At 37.1% G+C, this 19,672-nt stretch overlaps 1 protein-coding gene and 1 long non-coding RNA gene across 3 annotated transcripts; both read left to right on the forward strand.

Annotated features, from left to right (window-relative positions):
• The first annotated feature begins 10,330 nt into the window (after positions 1 to 10,330).
• LOC137957261 (putative glutaredoxin-C14) lies at positions 10,331 to 11,069 on the forward strand. Its single transcript, XM_068805015.1, has one exon. The coding sequence runs from the start codon at positions 10,497 to 10,499 to the stop codon at positions 10,812 to 10,814; it is 318 nt and encodes a 105-aa protein (XP_068661116.1). The 5' UTR covers positions 10,331 to 10,496; the 3' UTR covers positions 10,815 to 11,069.
• A 1,641-nt stretch (positions 11,070 to 12,710) lies between these two features.
• On the forward strand, positions 12,711 to 19,474 carry LOC137957256 (uncharacterized). 2 transcript variants are annotated; one of them, XR_011113327.1, is made up of 5 exons: positions 12,711 to 12,943; positions 13,447 to 13,594; positions 14,671 to 14,831; positions 15,551 to 15,665; positions 18,942 to 19,474. It is a non-coding gene; the product is annotated as an uncharacterized lncRNA (long non-coding RNA). The 2 variants fall into 2 exon arrangements; XR_011113328.1 differs by lacking the exon at positions 14,671 to 14,831.
• Positions 19,475 to 19,672: the final 198 nt, after the last annotated feature.

The following is a 19,672-nucleotide window of genomic DNA, read 5'->3' on the forward strand; positions in this document are numbered from 1 at the left end:
GAATCCGTCGCTCGTTAAATTAACGAGCCGGATCGCGAGCCGTTGAGCCGAACCTGACTTCAGTCGAGCTTGACTCGTTAATTTAAATGAGCCAATTTCGGATATCGAGCTCGGCTCGAACTCAAGAGATACCGAATCGAACCGAGCCGAACTCGAGCCGCTCGCGACCCGGCTCAGTTTGAAGCCACCCCTGGCCAAGACATCAAGGGAGGCAAACACTACAAGCTCTTCCAACAATACAATAAAAACCAAAACTAAGAAAAGGTAGAGGTCTACGGTGATGGCTCCAATGACTTTTGGATGAATCAAATCTCCTCCCCCAAATGACAAAATAGGAGTGCTCTTTGGCTAAATGGGTGGAGCATCACCGGATAATAGGATAGGAGTCATATTGGGCTATATTAGGGGTCCATCACTAGAGGATAAAGTGGGTGTGCCATTAGGCATCACAAGTGTGCATGTGGCTATTCACACAATAAGTGTGGTATGGCACGACTCCTGAATGGTAGGTGGATAGCCAATAGAAGGTGAATGTAGAATCCCTCACTTGTAAGAAAATGACCAATGCATCTAAGAGAACTAATAATTCATCTTTGGTCTATCTTTGTAGATGAGGGATCAACCTCTCCTAGACTTGCGGATGTCATGGGTAGGGCTAGGCTTTGGGTCGAGTTTTGGAGGGAGCCTGATGTAATCCAACCTGACCCGAAAACTAGGGATGGGTTTTAGTTTCCACCCCGTGGGTTGGGGATGGGGTTCGAATAAAAACTTCATCAGGTTTTAGGTTGAGGATGAATTCCTTGAACTTGACTCATGGGGATTTATACCTACAAGGCCCCTTTTAAAAATTTTAATGATATATGGGATAATGAAAAGTAAATAATTTTATAACTTTACTCGGGGTACTTAAGGAATTAAAACTTTATCTCAAGATACTTTTCACTTGGATGTTAATACCTTGTTCTTTAAAAATAAAGACTCCAAGTTGTTTCTTCCCCACGAAGAATTAAAATTTTAGTTTAGGGTAGTTGTGGAAGAAAAAAATTGAGCTTCCTTGAGAAAGCCCAGTTCTAAAGTATGTCACATGAAGGGATTAATTGGGTCTAGCAAAGATATAAGCCCAAGAGACATCATTTACTAGCTTTTAATTTTTATAACTTTCAAATCCCTATTATACTCTTTCTTATATCTTGGGTTAGTCACTAGGAATGAAGGACTTTTAGAAGGTTCATCCACTCAAATGATTACACATGATCCATAGAACTATAATATCATCTAACCTTTGTGACTAGTCCACATAATTGTCCCATCAAGCACATTAGATTTTAAAATATCAGCAAAATTAGAGTCACCACTGGATGTAGGAAAAGATGCCCCTACAACTCACAATATTCTTAAATTAATTTGGTAGAACACATTAATCAGTTCATCTATCCATCTAGTACTAACTCTTACTTGTTGGGGATTCATGTAAATTAACCCTTAAAAAACAAACGAAAGAAATTTAATTTTTATAAGATTTTTCCCATTGAATATATTACAAATCATTTAATTAAATTAGTCTACATATATACACACACACATACATACATGCATACATACATAACTTATTCTTATATAACACATTACCCATTGGGAATTTTCCAAATTATTTAATTAAATTAGACGTAAAATGTATAAATAGATTTAATTATATAAGATGCATTACCCAATAAATTTTTAAAAAAATTATAAAATGAATTCAATTTCATACACAATCATGCTCAAAGCATAAAAGAAAACTTAGAACAATATGAACCACATAAATATTTATCAAAATGGCAAAAATGTCATGTGAACAACTCTTGAACCATCCAAAAAACAAACCGGACCAAAAGTATTTTAGATCATAATGTAAATAAATTGGTAGTGGAGTCCTCTTTATCTGTTCTATGTAAAGTGGATGATAAAATAGATTTTAGGGTAATCATAATGTGTACATAACTGAATAATCTTTGCCTGTTCAATTTGCTACTTGTCTATAACCCTACTTATAACTTCTTACAAATGCATGTTTCCTCTTTTCCTTCCCAACTCCTTTACAGTAGCTCTATATGATCTCCTACTGTTGCTAATTTGTTGTTTTGGAGTATGAGGTGTTAGATATTGAACTGAACCACAAGGTTTCACCTTTCGAAAGGTTTTGTAGGAGTTGAGTCACCCACGACAAAGATGCCTGAGAGTGCGGTTGTATAGACATTCACGGTGACAACAAAGAGAGAGGGACAGAGTTGCGGCTCTAGACCTTCAACAAAGCCAAAGAGGAGAAAGAGTCGAGATTTTTAGAGAGGGAAGGATAGAGAGTTGCGGCTCTGATTCTTCAGCAACAGGAAGGAGGATTCAAAGAGATCGATCGCTCTGATACCATATAGAAGAGTTGGAAGAATGAAGAAATATTTGTAATGATTTTCATTGATGAGGTCTGAAGTATTGATAGATGTGGCTGGGGCGGATGGAATCAGAGAGAGTGCATCTTCCGATGAAGAGATGTGAAAGAGCAGCGGCACTGATAGCAGATGGGGTGGACGGAATCGAAGAGAGTGCATCGTCTGGTGAAGAGATGTGGAAGAGTAGTGGCATTGTTTGTTGCTGAGGTGGATGGAATCGAAGAGAACACATCATCCAGTGAAAATATGTGGAAGATCAGCAACACTGATAGCGGCTGAGGTGGAGGAATCGAAGAAAACACATAGATCAATGAAGAGATGTGGAAGAGTAGCGACACTGGTAGCGGCTGGGGGAGGGGACGGATTGGAGAGAACGCATAGTCAGGTGAAGAGATGTGGAAGAGCAACGACACTGGTAGTAGTTGGGGCAGATGGAATAAAAGAGAATGCATCATCCATTTTTTATTTTTTATTTTTTTTTGATAAAACACAGGTGGGGTAGACTTCTTCGGGTTTTGTTCCCAAGAAACTAACACCACCATTCTCTTTTTGTTTTCGTCGCATGTGTGAGTTCGCATTATGCATAGGGGGATTAATTTATTCCCTTAAGCTTAGGTCTCTCTTGCTTGGTTCTGCTAAGGCGACGCGGGGGCTGTGCGGCATGGCACTGGCACCGGTGAGACCTAGCGGGGATTGAGAGCAGTGGTTGCAGGCAAGACTCGCCATTCAGTGGCTGATGCACCAGTGTGACCCAATAGGGAGAGAAAGAGCCCATCGGTGAGTGGTGTCGTTCTTTAGGTGCGATGGGTGGAGGTTGTCGACGGCGAGAAAGAGCAACGATGGTTGTTGCAGATGGTCGATGAAGGTCGATAGCGGTGGAGGCGAAAATGGTGGCAAGAGATGCGATGACTAGTCTGGAGGAAACTCTTGCATGAAGGGGCATAGGTATGCGGCATCAGGGGACGGGAGAGGAGTCGGACCAGGGACGATGGTGGGAGAGGGTGAGGCGGGCAAGGAGGGAGCTTTTTTTTTTTCTTTCTAGAGGAGAGAGCGAGGTTACGGTGAAGTGGAAGGGGAGCAAGGAACTTTTTGTAGAGACGACGGAGTTTCTTAGGGATCTACGATTTGGTGTAATGTTGTGGCATGGATTGTGAAAATAAACTAATGGAGATGACTTCGATAGTGAAAGGAGGGAAAATGGGAGTAGAATTGCGCGAGTAACTTCGATTGCCTTCAGTGGTGGTACACCAGAGGAGGGGTGACGCATGCGCACGGCTCACATGAAGTGTTGCAGGTGGTTTAATTTGGGAGGGTGTGTCAGAGGGTAAGTTATGGAGAGTTAGAGGAAGTGGGAAAAAAATCGGAGGATAGCAGATGCTGAAGATCGATCTTCTCTAATACCAAGTTAGATATTGAACTAAATCACACTAGATGATGAATTAAACTACACCTTTACAATTGATTAAGGGTGGTATTTATACAATTTGGAATTGAGAAGATAAACTACATGAGAAGATAAATAAAACATGGGATCTTATCCGATAACTGAAGCGGTTATGTTTATCCCTTATCATGAGGTACTCTTGGAGATCGTCTTGTATATGTTTCATAGATTTGAATGAGCAATATTATTATCCTTCTTGTGAGGAGTACACTTTCATGTCATTGACAAATAAGACTTCTATTCTCAAGGACTAATGGTTCTTATCAACCATCTCGTTACTCTCTTGTAGCTCCACCATTATCCAAGCAGAACTCTCATTTGGATTATGCTTCAATTCTGCATTCATCTGGAGAACTTTTTGACAGCTATTTATTACCATATATTTACCTGCATTAAGGCAGTCTTAATTGTTCACATAGAAGGGTTTGTCGGTACAAATCAAGTCCTAGAACCAAAATGATCCTCCTAACGGTTTTCCTAGTCAACATTTACCTGTATTCTTAGAAAATTCATGTAGCACAGAGATGAAAATCCGCTATAACAAGAAGAAAAACGTAAAATATGCGAAACATCTATCTGAAGGTCCCTTCTAAGCTTACTATGAGATCCTTCCCATTCTTTCCTGCCAAATTCATGAGGTGGTCGGTTTCCTAAAAGGTTCCGAATATGGCGCCCTCTTTTCTCAGCAGTGGAACGAGATCTCCGCGAAGGTGCAGAGCCATGACCTCCCTAGTAGAGCCCTTCAGCTCACCGCCGATGAAGACAGCGGGAACCGGAGGCGAACGACCCAGTAGTCTGGCGAGTGCAGTCTCCAGCTCTCTTCCTCTTGGATCTTGTTCCAGATCGTAAACTGCAGGGGTCACTCCAAGCTCACAGAAGAGCATCATCGTGGCGTGACACATGCAGCAAGAATTTTTACTGAACATCACCACTGCGTTTTGAGACACCAACCTCAACACTGTCTCTATATTAATTGCCTTCCCTCCCATCCTACTGCTTGTAGTGAAACTTATCCTTCAGATTACTCTGAAATGAAGAACACAGAACTGATGAGTGTCGAGAATCAAGGTGCAGTGAGACTAGGAACTGGAAATCACTGCTGGAAGAAGAGGCCGTTTAGATGAAGCTGACGTCCTGATTCACTTATTTAAACGTGAGGACAACGGTCGTGAATTTAATCTAATTCCTTTTGTGGATCAGATTTATTATCCAAAATCTCAAAGGAATCAGTGGATGATTTGCAGCCGACTACCTTTAATAGCAGCAAGGAATTATATCAGCGAATGGGTCCGCTTGCATCAACGTCGATCCCGTTGGCTACATAGTGCTATTTGATTTTACAAGCAAGAAAGCCACTTGCAATACTGCATCCGCCGCATCTCGAGTCCTCTCAGGGTCCACCACACTGGGGAATTATGAGAATCTTGTTTATTCATTCCTTTTTGATTTATGTTCTTGGGGATATCTGCTTCAGGTTGGAAAAACATCTTTTGCGAGTTGGGGAAAAGATTCGTACTGAGGTTCAGGTTTTCGAGACGATGAAAAGGCACGAAAGAGTGTGAAGACGGAGAGGGAGAAATGAGCGATCATGTCATGGCAAGGTTGAGCTCGTCTGGTTGCTTTTTTGTACAGTCGTTCATGGAGAAATCAGAGGTCGGAAAGCCAGCATTCTTTTTCAAAATCTCTTTCCAGAGGTGAATCAAATCTAAAACGTCGATTTCCTTATCCATCTGGATAACGTTAAAATGGCTAAATAAACTTTTTAGTTAATCTTAAAGAAAAAAATACAGCGATGGGGATAGGCTGAATCCGAGTTTCCGCAAAATGCTAAAACAATCTGGGTAGATTTGTCCTCTGAGAGGAGCCTCAAGATATCATCCCACCGAAAGTTAGTTCAGTGAAGCAAAGTAAATGGCATTGTTCTCCACTTTATGAGTTTGTCCTTCTGTAGATCTGACTAATTAAAAGAAGATTTGTTCCAGGATCATTCAAATACTTTTCTTCCTAATCAAGATAAATTCGTGTTTGACATCCGAAAGAAAAGCTTGTAAATTGTCCACGTTTGATTCTTTAATTGTGTGCATCCCGTTTTTGCTGTCTATTTCTGGGGAGTCCATGGTTTTGCAGCACTTGGATTTGCTGACAACAAAAGAACAATCTACTGAATGGAACTAATTGATTCTCACACGAATGGGTCTCAGCAAATCTTCTCTCGATTAGGAGAGCCGAACAAATCAAATCAATGTTCTTTGAACGTATATAGTTTCATGTCAACCATATCAAAGTGGAAGATCTAATCTAAAAGAAATCAAAATCAGTATCTCTGATATCTTTTATCCCGTTGATTAATGCCTACGTGAACTTCTCAAGCCCCATTCTAAAAGAGTAGTCACTTTAAGAATAATCTAAAATTGCATCTAATAAAATGAATGTAAAAAATGCTAATGAAGATAGTTCGCAGTCAGAAGCTTTGGGCCAGTCTTCTCTGTTAAAGAATAATCCCATATGGATTAGTGAGTACAAAGATCTTGAGTTTATTAGTTGAGAAAAAACCATTAGACCCAACTTCACATGGTATCAGAGCAGATACTCATACAAGTAGTATTAATGAATAGTCCTACATGAATTTGTGAATACAAAGATATTGAAAGAGGTTTAGTTGGGAAAAAAGTTTCTTAAGTTGGTTAGTCATCTCTAATGGAATAACATAGGCTACGTAGGTGAGTGGAAGAGGAATGTCAACTCCTGTTCACATAAGTCGAATAGAACTAAAGAAGAGCGGGCTCGGATTGTAGCATCACATTTGGAATTTGTTTCTGATATATATGTACATATGAAAGAATAAAGCTTACAAATAAAGGAAGAAAAAGATGCCATGAATGCTTTCGTTTTTACAGAAAAGTTGATGAGTCGATCTCACTCTTGTCTTTTACAACTGTTGATAGATTCCAAAGAGTACGAGCGGCAAAGTGGTTCCTCCCCAGGTAGATTAGATCGATTGTGGAGAAGATTTGAGGTCATGAATCGAGACTTGAGACACAAAGTGCACAGGTTCTTGGTTCTTCGATCCATTTTAGGGGCTTCAGAACAATTTCGAAAGATGATCAGTTTTGCCTTGTTTCTTTCTTTCAGCTTGGGAAAATTTCCGGTGAAAGGGAGCTGTTGCTCAAACGTCAGAAGAATCATTGACCTCGTACCGGTGGATTATACTCTATTTCTCTCTCAGTTTCCTACTGGCCCCAGAGTTTTCTACTTTTCTTCAATATATTCTGAGCGAAGCAGCAAATGGCTATCTCAGATACCCTTAGTCACCTTAATTGGAAACAGTTGGCTTATCTAAACAATTCGATTCCTTAATCTGTAAGAACCTGCTGCTGATTACTAGTGGTGGACTGATCAAATATGTCAAACCCTATTGGTGAGAGCGTGAAGTTGCTGGTAATGGTTAATGCATAGAAACCCCATCAAGATCAGTAAAAGAATGTAACTGACTAAGTTGCTTGATAGTTCGTCTTGTTGTCTTAAATTTTTTTTGTTATGTTCTTTATGACGTTTTAGAATGGAAATTGGTTCTCAGATTTTTAATCCATTCCCAAAGAATTTTCACCATGAGTTAAAAACCCTAAGTAAAAGTCAAACGGCATATTCAACAACAAACCTCAATGATCTAACTGCAATACTTGTCCAACACTTGGGACTTACTGCTAACAGTTGCTAAGCATAAGTATTTAGACCTACAAAGGGATTTTTTTAGCACTTACCAATCAACTTAATCAAGTCTTAATTGATTTACAAATGCAAGGGTTACTTGCTTTTTAATTTCAGCACAATAATGCCTCTTATAATCAGATAATACGCTCAAAATCAATAAAAGAACATTATACCCCGATTAAGGTGAATTTACTAGTGATTTAGCGGTTCAAATAATAAATGTTTTGAAAAACTAAAAGGCACTTATAATAGCTACAAGACTGATTTTATGAGGGAGTCGATCAATCAACCATTCAAATTGCAAATGTTGAATTCAATGTGATGTGAAAATAACTTGATACAAACACATAAATTAGAGATCTAATTATTTAAATCATATTTTAAAAATATGAGTTTTGAAATACTTTGCTTTATGGAGAAACCTACGAGATTTGACTTCCTTTTGCGCTTTGAAGTAGACAAAAACTTGTAAGTCCAATGAGAACACTTGGGAACTTTGAAATTCATTGTGGCAAAAACCATTTTCCTTTTAGGGCAACAACTCCTCAACATTAGAAAAAACTAGACGTTATGACTAGATAACGACACTTCTATAAGTTAGCAAAAATAAAGAAAAGTTAAAAGTTCAAAATTATGGGATGATATGCATTAATTTCTATTTTTATTATTGAATATCCAGGTAGGCCATTTACATTTAGAAACCGACAACATCTATATCTAGGTCTGACATTTGAAAATATGAATTTCAATGATAAAGGAGTCGACTTTATTGCTAGGGCTAGTCTCTTTAGCTTTGCGAGACTTTTTGTTGTGAAAGTCATGTAAGACTCTTCCATACTTGTTCTTCAACACATGGAAGGAGAAGAACTATTATTGGAGAGAGTAGATTGATGCATGGGACACATGAAAAGGAGGAACTATTATTGGAGAGGGTAGGTTTATGCATGGGACACATGGAAACCCAAATAAACCATCATTGAGGGAGGAAGCTTCAATCGATAGGCCACTGGTTCCACCCACTACCAATCATAAGGTACAAGCCACCAGCCATAGTTCCACTTTCATATGTTGTTAGATCACAAGCCTAATCATACATGTTAAATGAGTTGGCATTGGTTTAACCATAGCTACCAATCTGAGAATATTCCCAAAGCACTAGCAACACTCACCATTGCCAAACTAAAGGAAGATCTTCAATGGTTTCTAGTCACCGGTGCAACTACTCATATGACCAGCAACCCAGGTATGTAGAAGTTTCCATATACTACTCCTCTAAAGTTTAATGTATCCTCTTCCAATACTCTTGAGGTAAGTGAATTCATCTCTCACATCTAATCACTAAGAAATAGTCCTACCTCTTTACCCACCCCTACGATCTAGCACTCCTACCCCTCTTAACACCCATCCTAAGATGACTAGAGTTAAGAGTATGGCTAGTGCGACTACTCAAGCTCACATGATCATACATGTCTTAGAACCTAATTCAAACAAAAAAGCTCTCACCATACCTCATTGGCATTCCGTCATGCAAGAAGAGTACAATATTCTTCGCAAAAATGATACATGGGAATTGGTTCCAAAAACTCCACACATGCAACATTGTTGGGTCCAAGTCGATTTTCAAAATGAAATATCATGTAGATGAAGCTATTCAAAAATTCATAGCTCCATTGATAGCTCAAGGACATCACCAACTTCCAAGCATTGATTATGACAAAACATTTAGTCCTATGGTTAGATCCCAAATTGTTCATGTAGTTCTTATACTCAAATTGTAACTCTGAAGTGTTGTAAGATTATAACAGGTATCGTAGCGTAATCTACAACAGAGTTTACAACGCTTCAGAGTTACAATTTGAGACGATCTCAAATTCTGTCAGTTCTTATCTTTATCTCTATCTCAAGGATTTGTTGTTTTGCAAATCTGAACCGAGCAATAACCTAGATGCTATTTACCTCACCACTACATTCACCAGTGGAATAATTTGGATTTGCAGGTCCCACCGGTTCATCAAACTCCTCATTTAGAATTTTCCACGTGGTTTAAAGCTAGAAGTTCCTCCATAGTGCAAAGTGGGAGGATAATTGGACGTCACCTCAACCCAAAGGATCAATCTCTTTTTCCCTTTTTCATAGTCGGAATCCTTTTCCCTGTGGCTAAAATTTCACGTTCATGGGATTCGATTTCCGTATTCTTCTTTCTCAATTTTTTACTTTCATATGATTCACGAGTCTGCGATTCAGGGCGTTCCCGGCTGAACCGCCTTTATTCCATTTACACTTTTGGTAAACTCCAATTTTCTTTTCCATGAATGATTGGGAAACACACTTGTGCACCCCTCGATCAGAGACCGGATTCCGAGATGGCTCTGGATTCTTCTTGAATTAGATCACTGCTCATCTGCCGTGCAACATGCAGCATTTTTCTAGTTATTTGGGTTCGTGCGGAGATTCTCCTGAGCAGGGTTTGGTGGAGACTGGATGTTATCTCCAACAACTTGCCGGAATTCCTTTTTAATCGAATAGGAAGCTTTTTCTTGGTCACAATCGAAGAAGAGTGCATAAATGACAACGACACATGTAAATATCGAAGCAACACCGTTATTTTATACATATTGCACTGCGAAAAGTCATTCCGCTCCACCTTCCATATGCGTATAAATGAGTCATATGGCGAGCTCAAGTTTATCGCCTCCAAAGCAACTCTCTTCTTCCACGAGAGCAAGTCCTTCAAGATCCTACAAATTAAGTCTGGTAGGCTTTCCGTTCCTGATTGGCGGCCCTAGATCGCGGCCGCCACAATTGCTGTAGATCAGAAAAAGAAAATCAAAAGAGAGAAGCAGGTTGACTTTGTTTCTGTAATTGTTACCTCCCAGAGAGAAGAGCTTTGTCTCCGTCGTTTCTGCGTAGGGAAGATGGAGAGGGTGAAGTCATTGGCTTCGACATATCCAGTGCTGATTTTCAGCACGACGTCTTGCTGCATGTGCCATGTAATGAAAAGGCTGTTCATCGAGCTGGGAGCTAATCCGTCGATTCACGAACTGGACGAGGATCCCAACGGAAAGGAGATGGAGACGGCGCTCATCAAGCTTCTGGAAGGTCGGACTCCGCCTGTGCCGGTCGTCTTCATCAACGGCCAACTCGTGGGCACCACGGAGCAGGTCATGACTCTCCATCTCAGGGGCTCCCTCATTCCTATGATCAAGGATGCAACTGAACTCTCCCGGGATTAGGATTCTTAGTGGGTTTTTTTGATGTTATACGTTCACCCTTTACTGGCATCCACAGTTCGAACTCTTTGACCAAGACGAAGATCTGGAGCTCTTCTGTGCAGTTACTAGTTAGTCGCATTTAAGCAGTGAACAGTGACACCTAGTAGTATTTCGTTGCCTGCATGCATCTATATAATGATCTAGTAGTTTCAACTCGATTAGGTTTAGAAGACTAGACTAACCAGTTTAACTCCTTTTTAGTCAGAATTTGCCACTGTACCAGATGCTCCTGATGAACTAAGACTTGTTCACCTGGGCCAGTTGGTTCTATATATTCAGCGTTCAAATAAGATGTGTTTGGTTCAGAGGTACCAAGAACTTTTATTGTTTTATTTGGTAAATCTTTATGCAGTTTCCAGGGTTTCAAATGCAAAAATTGGGTGTATTCATGAAAACTGATGACCAAAGCAGGTCCATCAGTGTAAAAATACCCAACTTTGACCGATCAACTGCCCAGTGTAAAGTCTAACATGACACATCAACTTTAACCACCACATGTTGCCATATCATCATGCCACATTATCACCTAAAGGAGCTTATTCCATGTCATCAAATTGCCACATCATCAATCACATAGACTTTCACGTCAACGCCATGCCACATCAGCATGAATTTTTTGCTCCCATTTTTTTTTTTATTTAAGTTCTTTTGTAATTTTTTTTTTTAAATTAGGTTTTAAAATCTTATTTGTTGGTACACGTTTCATTACTTTTTTATTTATAATAATAATAATAAATATTTTTTATAATAATTGTTTTAAAAAATTATAATTTAAATAACCCATTTCATTATCGATTTAAATATTTTTATAAGTTAAGACATTTTATAAAATAAATAGATAATAATTTTGGAAAATAAATATTTAATTAAATAGATTTAAGAAAAGAAAATGAGAGAGAAATGTAGTTTCTCTTATTTGGATACACGTGGAAAATGAAAAACAAAATAAAATTAGTAATATTTTAAATTTTGATGATTAAAATTTTCTTTCAAGTTCTATTTCTTTTCTTTTCTCCCGTCATTTTGTGAGAGAAAATTTATTAACTAAGAGAAAGTGATTTTCTTTCCGCCCAATGATTTTCTGCTGCCAAACAACAGAATAAATTTTTCTCTCTGTTTTCTTTTATTTTCTTTTGTGTCAATAGGAGGGGATGTTGAAGATAGAAGCAACATAGTTTATAAGACTTTTGTGAGGTTTTTGAGTGTTTTCTATTTAAAATTTTATTCTTAGGTTTTAAAGCATTTTGAAGTTAATGGATGGTTCTAATTAGTCATATTTAGTAAAATTTATACGTCTACACATTAGAGATGGTAACCAAGGTAGATAAAAGGTGATAAAATTAATTAAATTTATTTAACCTAGAACTAATTTATTTAATTAAGTTAATCATAGTTAAAAGGAATAGAGCTACATTATTTTCAAATAAAGGTGATTTGCATGGGCACATAAGTGGTATGTCTCCATTCTATAGTTAATACTTTGTTTAAATATATATAAAATTCAAATATCTATGTAATTTTATTATTATATATTATTTATGTATCTTTATATATATTTTTTATTTTTATTTTTCCTCATTTATTTTACAATAAATTGATATTTTAAAAATATAAAATATTTATACTACACCTTTAACACTAACTTTATGTATTTTTTATACTTTCTTATATTTTATAAAATTTAAATTTAATTTAAATTAGATTCTTAATTTTAAAAATGTATCCTACTTTTTAAAATTTTATTTTAAAACTATATTTATTAAACTAATTACGAGGTTTACTGACTTTATGAAGCAAAGGGCAGATATATAACCCTAAAGTACTTGAACGGAAGCTATTTGCATGAGCCCAGCTGCTCCACTATCAACACTGGTCGTAAAATGGAGTAGGAACAAGAAATGGCCCATAGACTCTGTAGAATCAGTCGGAGAAACTTCCCTCCCATTTTTATTGCTGCGGATTCATGTCGTTCACTATCAATTTCCTCGACCGTCTCTCTGGGCTCAACTTGGGTGGACAATATCAAAGGGGTTTTTACCGGGAAAAAGCCGTCCGCAGAATCGAACCCCGAAGTCTTTACAGAGTCCTTAGTAAGTGCTTTCTTCGAATGGCGAAAGTTAGCTATTTGGAACTCTAGCTGTTTAGTGTATGCCATTGGTAGAACTTAAAAGAAACAACAACAACACTCCCAACTTTTCTTCTGGTGGTTGAAATAAAGCATTTTGCGAGAGTTATGCCAAATATAGAATTATCTGTAGGGGTGACGTATCTAACTTTCGAGATGGAAACTATTCATCAGAAATCCTTCTCTTCATTTTTTTTAGTCGAAATGGACATTCCACCGAGTAGGGCTTCTAGGATGGCCCAAGATGATTTCCGAATTGAGAAATTGTTCAGCATAATATCTGATAACAACAATAGATGGGTCAATAGGAAGATGCATTGTGCTGTAGTTCGTTGTCATATATCAGAAACTCTCGTCTTATTGCAGTGTGATCCAGGGCAATTCTTGGCAGGCCCTTCGGGTGGATAGTATTGGTGTTAGACCGGTCATTTGTTGCATATTCTTACTTTTCTTGTCTCTCTGTATCAGAATACGCAGATGAGTTGAAAAAGGCAAAAACTGTTGGATCCTTTAAGAACTTTATTGTTGGTCGAAGCAGCGATGCTACATTCAAAAAGCCTTGAAGAAGCAAGAAGATGTAATTCGATGTCATGGAGCACTGGATCCCACTGGAGAGGTCAGTCTCTAATTTCTTGTTGAAGGAACAGTTGCGACTGTTCTTACTTCATCGCCCTGTTTATCTTCTTTTTCTCTTTTTAAATCATTAATATGATTTTTTGTGTATTAAAAGGGGAAATTCTTTGGTCCTCCCCTCATGTGGGGAGTGCCCATTGTACTCTTTCCCTTCAATCATATTCAACTCGCCACTTAAAAAAAAAAAGGGGAAATGTATAAAGAACCCAAAGACACGAGCATGTACATTAAAAGTACAAAACATTTACGTTGAGACCTCTAGGGCCATGATGGGTTTATAGGAAGGTAGGTCCTGACAACAAGGCATTGCTTAGAGAACTACTTATTGTGAAGGAGTTATAAGTGCTTGTTTTTCCTTTTTGCGTGAAGTCCAACTGATGACAACTGAAAATCACCTTCCACCTCCAGCTCATAATTTCTTCTTTTAACTTCTCATCATTCTTTTTCCTTTATAATCAGGATTCTTCCATCAAGGAACAGGCATAAGGGGGAAATCATTTGATCGTGAAAGGATACATATTCAATTTGTGGTGTTTTTGACAAACATAGACTATGTTCTTCATTTTTTTCATACTTGGAGTAGTAGGGGGGGGACTCATCAATCGGAACAAGTTGGATAGAAGCCTCAATGAGCCTTCTGCGGCTTGTCGTTATTGTGAAACGATGTTCAAGACTTATGTTAGAACTGTTCCCATCTTCTGAAAACTCACATTCCTAAATGTGCAAGAAGTATCTTGTGAACACTTTGTCATAGGATTTTTCTTCTTGTCTTCATAATGATTTGTCTTTTCTTGCTGTTTGAATTCGTTTGGTTGAGGAGGTCACATTTTGATCCTGCCTAATCACTCTCTTGTACCTCTTCTTTCTTTTATCTAATAAGTTACACAATTTAGAAATGCATAAATAAAAAGGAATTCATCACTTGAGTATCTGCATAATGTACACAAATCTATAACGAAATCAACTGATTTAGTACCATTTTGATACTAGTTACTATCCTGACATTTTATTGGCATGTCCAACTTGAGATCCGCATGAAGTATTGCTGTTTTCTTGTAGAGCATCCAAATAAGGCAGAAACAAATTGCTGCCAAAGAGTGTAACTGTACCAAGCTGATGTTGAAAATGCATTGGCGAAATTCACATATGTAAAGCAGGCAATGAAGAAACTTGAAATTTTGAAGAAAGAAGGGAAACCACTGCCAAAGACCTGGACTGAGGTACACTCTTAGTCAGAAAATAGATGCAGACAGACCTAGGAGTACCTGTGCTGCCTCAGGGCCTTGGCTCTTCAAAATTTTGTATTCTATATAGTATCTTCCCTTCTGTTCCAAATCTTTAAAGGGGAATCAAACGAAAAAATAAAATAGAGATGGACATGAAAGAGTTATACAGTATCTTTCTCAATAAACTCCTGATTCTGCCCTTTTAAATTGCAATAATTCCTTACACAGATTACTTAGAATAGAGGGCTTACTCTAAATTTTCTATTTCTGCTTTTGCTTTTTGCATTAATGAGAAAAGCAAATTCCTTGGGCCTGCTTAAATCTTCCATCCTTACTTGTGATGCACCATATATTATGGAGAAGGCTTTCATGTAATTCTCTACCACCATCAGAAACTTTAGATGCTTAGCTGAATGGAGCAAAGGTCCTTAGTCTTTGAGTATGACCTGCAAATTTCAAGACCTACTTGTGCACTCAATAAGGATTTTCCTATTGTTTCTGCTTTAAATTGAATGGTTATGTCATCTGTTTGCCATGGAATAAGAGGTTAAAGTAACAGATTATTGCATGTGACCGTATCAGTGTCCTTCACCATTACAGTCATACTTGTTCTGTCGGGTGGAGCTCATTAAGATTGTGATTTTAGAGAGCTACCTTACTGACGTTATCTATCCCCCTTGGTTGTAATTTGAAGTCTCATTTTCATTTTGTAGCTGCAAAAGCTGGTGGGCTCAACACCATTAGATCTTGCTGGATCAAATTTGGCAAAGAGCAGGCAACTGAGCTGGAATGCCATATGCCCATGTGGCTCAAAGAAGAATATGAATGGTATGCTTTTTCTTCTCAATTGATTCTTTTCATGTTTTCTACTTTTGTTCTCATGGAATCAGTCTTTACATGTTTTCTACTTTTGTTCTCATGGAATCAGTCTTTACATGTTTTCTACTTTTGTTCTCATGGAATCAGTGGCCTTTATTGCTATGCCTTGCCAAAGTCTAATTTGGCGAAGGTTGGGTATATTAGTGGACTGCTATTCCCATTTTGCCCAAAGGAAAGATTTTTTTGTCCCTACTTTTTTCTTGTATAGGTTGTAACTATTTGGGCTATGTGAAGCAATACATATTGTTGAAGAGCAGGTATGGAAGAGTCGTACATAACTCTCACAGCAAAAAGCCTCACAAAGCTAGAATTAATATAGTAGAGTCTAGGAAGAGTCTTATAGAAGGATGTCTCACAAAAGTGTTTCAGTTAAAAGGTGTTTTAATTATTTCAGTCTTCTATTTATATTCAGTTGTTTAATTGTGTTTTGTTTAAATAGAAATGTTTAATTGTGTTAGAACTTATCTTTTAGTATTTGACTTTGGGCGTAATTGGGACATAGTTAGTTTAATTGTAATTGGACTCTACTTGTTTCCTCTATTATAAATGGTGGCTTGTTGTATTCAAATTACAAAAAGTCAGTGAATTAGTTCTCTTTTCCATAAATCTAATAGGGTATCAGAGCAGGTTCTGTTAGTTGACTTGGTCAACCCACAAAGATAATATAATATTTTTCTAATTTATCATCTCTAGTAGTTTAGGTTCGTATTCTACCTTTTTTTCCCTTTTCTAGCCCAATATTCGTTGTTTCTTTGGTGTTCGCACCTTCATATTGAATTTTTCATATTGCAAATTGTACATTGATGGAAAGATCTTTGAGTCTACTTTCCTACTCAAACATAAGTTTGGCAATCAGAGTTTTCTACAAAGAGAATTTGATATTTGAAGCAACAAATGTCAAATAGCAACAGATATTCAAACAACAGCAAAAAACCTTCAATTTTTTAGCCGTTTTATACCATCAAGAATGAGACTTTATATGGAAAGTTATATGTCAAACGAAAGATGTGTAAGTCTATTTTCTAACTCATAAAACCAATTCTCAATTTGAGTTTTCTAGACGAACATATCAATATCGAAAGAGTCAATGGTCATGCTGGCCGAAGAAGAAAGAGTTCTCAGTTTTGCCAGATTGCAGTGTCCAAAATGTATCAGATTCTTTCTCTTAAAAGAAGTATATTTCATTAAGAAATATTATACTTTAATTAAAGATATTGAAATCTAGTTTCAGAAGGAGCAATTTTCATATCAATCTGATCTATATGTAAGGAGATATTTTCATTGGAGTTGACAAGAGTCATGCAAAAAAAATCAAGTGGTCTTAACAAATTCAAGAACAAATTTTTTTATATCAAATTGGGCATCAAATTAAAGCTCTTTGAATCTAGTTTCTTAAGAACTAATCCATTTGTGATTCTGATCTATATTTTGGGAGATATCGATAGCAAAAGTATCAAATGTCAGTTCTCCCAAAAATCTCTCATTATCCTATTATCTCTTATTACCTCTCCATGCATTGAAATGAATTGAGTTTTCTTTCCTCCTAGAGTCTGTGTTTTTTAAAAAAATTTCTCTTCTAAATCAGAGAGTTTTGGTCAGACTTAATCACTCGAAGATGTGCTCATTCAAGGTATGCAATATCCTATTTGGATGTTGTTTTCAATTTTTATGTTTTTGTTACTTGGTTGTGTATCATCCGCATTGCCATCTCCAAAAAATTGTGGTCACCACCCAGAAGTTCTACTTGGTTAAATTTTGTTAAGTTATTTCAGTTCTACTATTGTAGTTTCCCCTAGTTTTTCAAAAAAAAATGTGACATTCTAGATTCATTATGAGTGTTGTATAGTTGCCTCTTTTCGGTTAAATTTGTTTTCCTCTAGTTTTTTTTTAGTATCATCTTGTGTTTTCATCACTTCAGAGCAATGCATAGACCCACTACCTAAAAAGTATATGAGTATGCCCAACATCCAACTTGAGTCGAGTCTTTTATTCTTCACCTATGAGGTGATTTGTGTTTGAGCAACTATTAAAAAGTGTATAATCTCTTTGTTGTGCCCTAAAGTTTGGTAGTTTTTTTTGTATTTGAAATTGAGTGGAGTGTTTCAAACTAGGACTTTTTTTACTAGTGTATAGAACTTTATCATATAGCTAAGAATAATTTTCTTCTCCCATATTGTGTTTTGTCTAGCTAGGTGTCTATGTCTTTTTTGTCCCTAGCTTGAGGGGGAGAAATAGACGAAGTATAAGAAAGAGATATTTTATTCCACATGTTGTGATAATTTTTATGTGACCAAAATATTCACTAAAGGGGGAAAAATATGAAGAATTTTTTTAGCCAAAGAAGATTGAAAACCAAATTTTTTTTTTTTCAAGCTGAAGTTATAAACTCCAACTTGAGGGGGAGTGTTAAAAATCAGATATAGAAGTCTTACATGACTGTCACAACAAGAAGCTTCACAGAACCAAAATTAATATAGTGGAGTCTAAGAGAGGAGTCTCATGGAAGGATGTCTCACAAAAGTGTTTGAGTTAAAAGGTGTTTTAGTTATTTTAGTCTTTTGTTTATGTACAATTATTTAATTGTGTTATGACTTAATCTTTTAGTATTTGACTTTAGGTGTTACTGGGACATGAGTAGTTTAATTGTAATTAGATTATATTTGTTTATTTTATTATAAATAGAGGTTCATTGTACTACAAGTCAGTGAATTATTTGTTTTTCAGAAATTCAACACATATTTTTGAAGCTATACAAATACTGGGATTGCTTGAGTAACCCAAAGCAATGCATGATCTTGAATGTGCAAATAATCTTTTTGGATATGATTGAGATCAGTGAAACTAACGTTTAGGCAGCTCTGTCGAGGAGATCAGAGAAACATGTTTTTGGGTGGGAAGAGACTTAACTTGAAGAGTCTCTGAAAGTTTTCATATTTGTTTTTCCACCGGTTGTTTATGCTCTTGTAAATATGAACGTGTATATTGTTTCTTTCATTTTCTAGGTACTATTTTGTTGATTCAAGGTTCTTTCTTTCCTTCGTTGTGTGCTTTTTGGAGTGGTTTCAATTGACCATCCATTTTTGGGTTGTTACTTGACATATGGCGGCCAGTAACCAGGAGCGCTTAATCAAAAAGCACTACCATAACTTCATTTAAAATTGACTCTGTCAAGGCAGAGCTACTCTGTTGTAAGCTTCTTACTTCTAATATTCCTTGTATTTACAGGTACTGTTTTTTATCTCTAGTCCTGTGTCATATCGAAAAGGTTAAGAGGAAGAGAGCAGTTTTCTGGGTAGAATAAGATCAGAGTTGGCAATGCTTCTTCAAATTTGGTTAATCTCTTTTTAAACTCCTTCCACCATGGAAACAGACAAACTAGAGCTCGTCCTATTTGCAGTTATAGAAAGCTCAAACTAGACACCCTAAAGAGGTCTGTTTCAGGTATTTTGATGCGGTGCATGCCATGTCCATTTTGGAGGAAACGGTGACAATTCCTGCCTCGTGCAAGCTGTCTGAGTTGCATAGATGAAACAGGCAGATTCAACGGGTTCAATCTTTCAGGAAAAACCCTCCATGTTAATAAGATCGTGGGTTTCCTTCTTTCAACCTCTCTATGTTGAGCTCTTCAGTTCCAACCTTGTGTTTTTCAGTCAATGGACAAGTTGATCCTTATCCTTATTTCTATTACTTTTCTGCTTGGTCCATGTTGCATAGGCATTGTCCTAATTCACCGTCACTCTCCTCACAGCTATACTATTTGGTCGTTTCAGTCGACAATCTACATTAACAAATGTAATATTTTGATTAAAAGAGGCTTATTTGCCTGATCCCAGGGCTTGGATTCTACCTGTAGTTATTTTCTGTAGTCGATTAGATTTAATTTGCAACCAGCATACAGTGTTGAGATAATAGGGGCTCACCTTATACTTTTTCCCTAAAGAATCTTTAATTTTTAA

This window comes from Aristolochia californica, unplaced genomic scaffold (genome assembly GCF_029961685.1).
Source record: "Aristolochia californica isolate CCGP_79_NKW_82.1479 unplaced genomic scaffold, dmAriCali1.0.hap1 SCAF_2, whole genome shotgun sequence".
In the NCBI taxonomy this organism is placed as follows: domain Eukaryota; kingdom Viridiplantae; phylum Streptophyta; class Magnoliopsida; order Piperales; family Aristolochiaceae; genus Aristolochia; species Aristolochia californica.

Coding starts and splice junctions, on each gene's coding strand:
- LOC137957261 (XM_068805015.1), top strand. CDS start 10,497: ATGGAGAGGGTGAAGTCATTGGCTTCGACATATCCAGTGCTGATTTTC.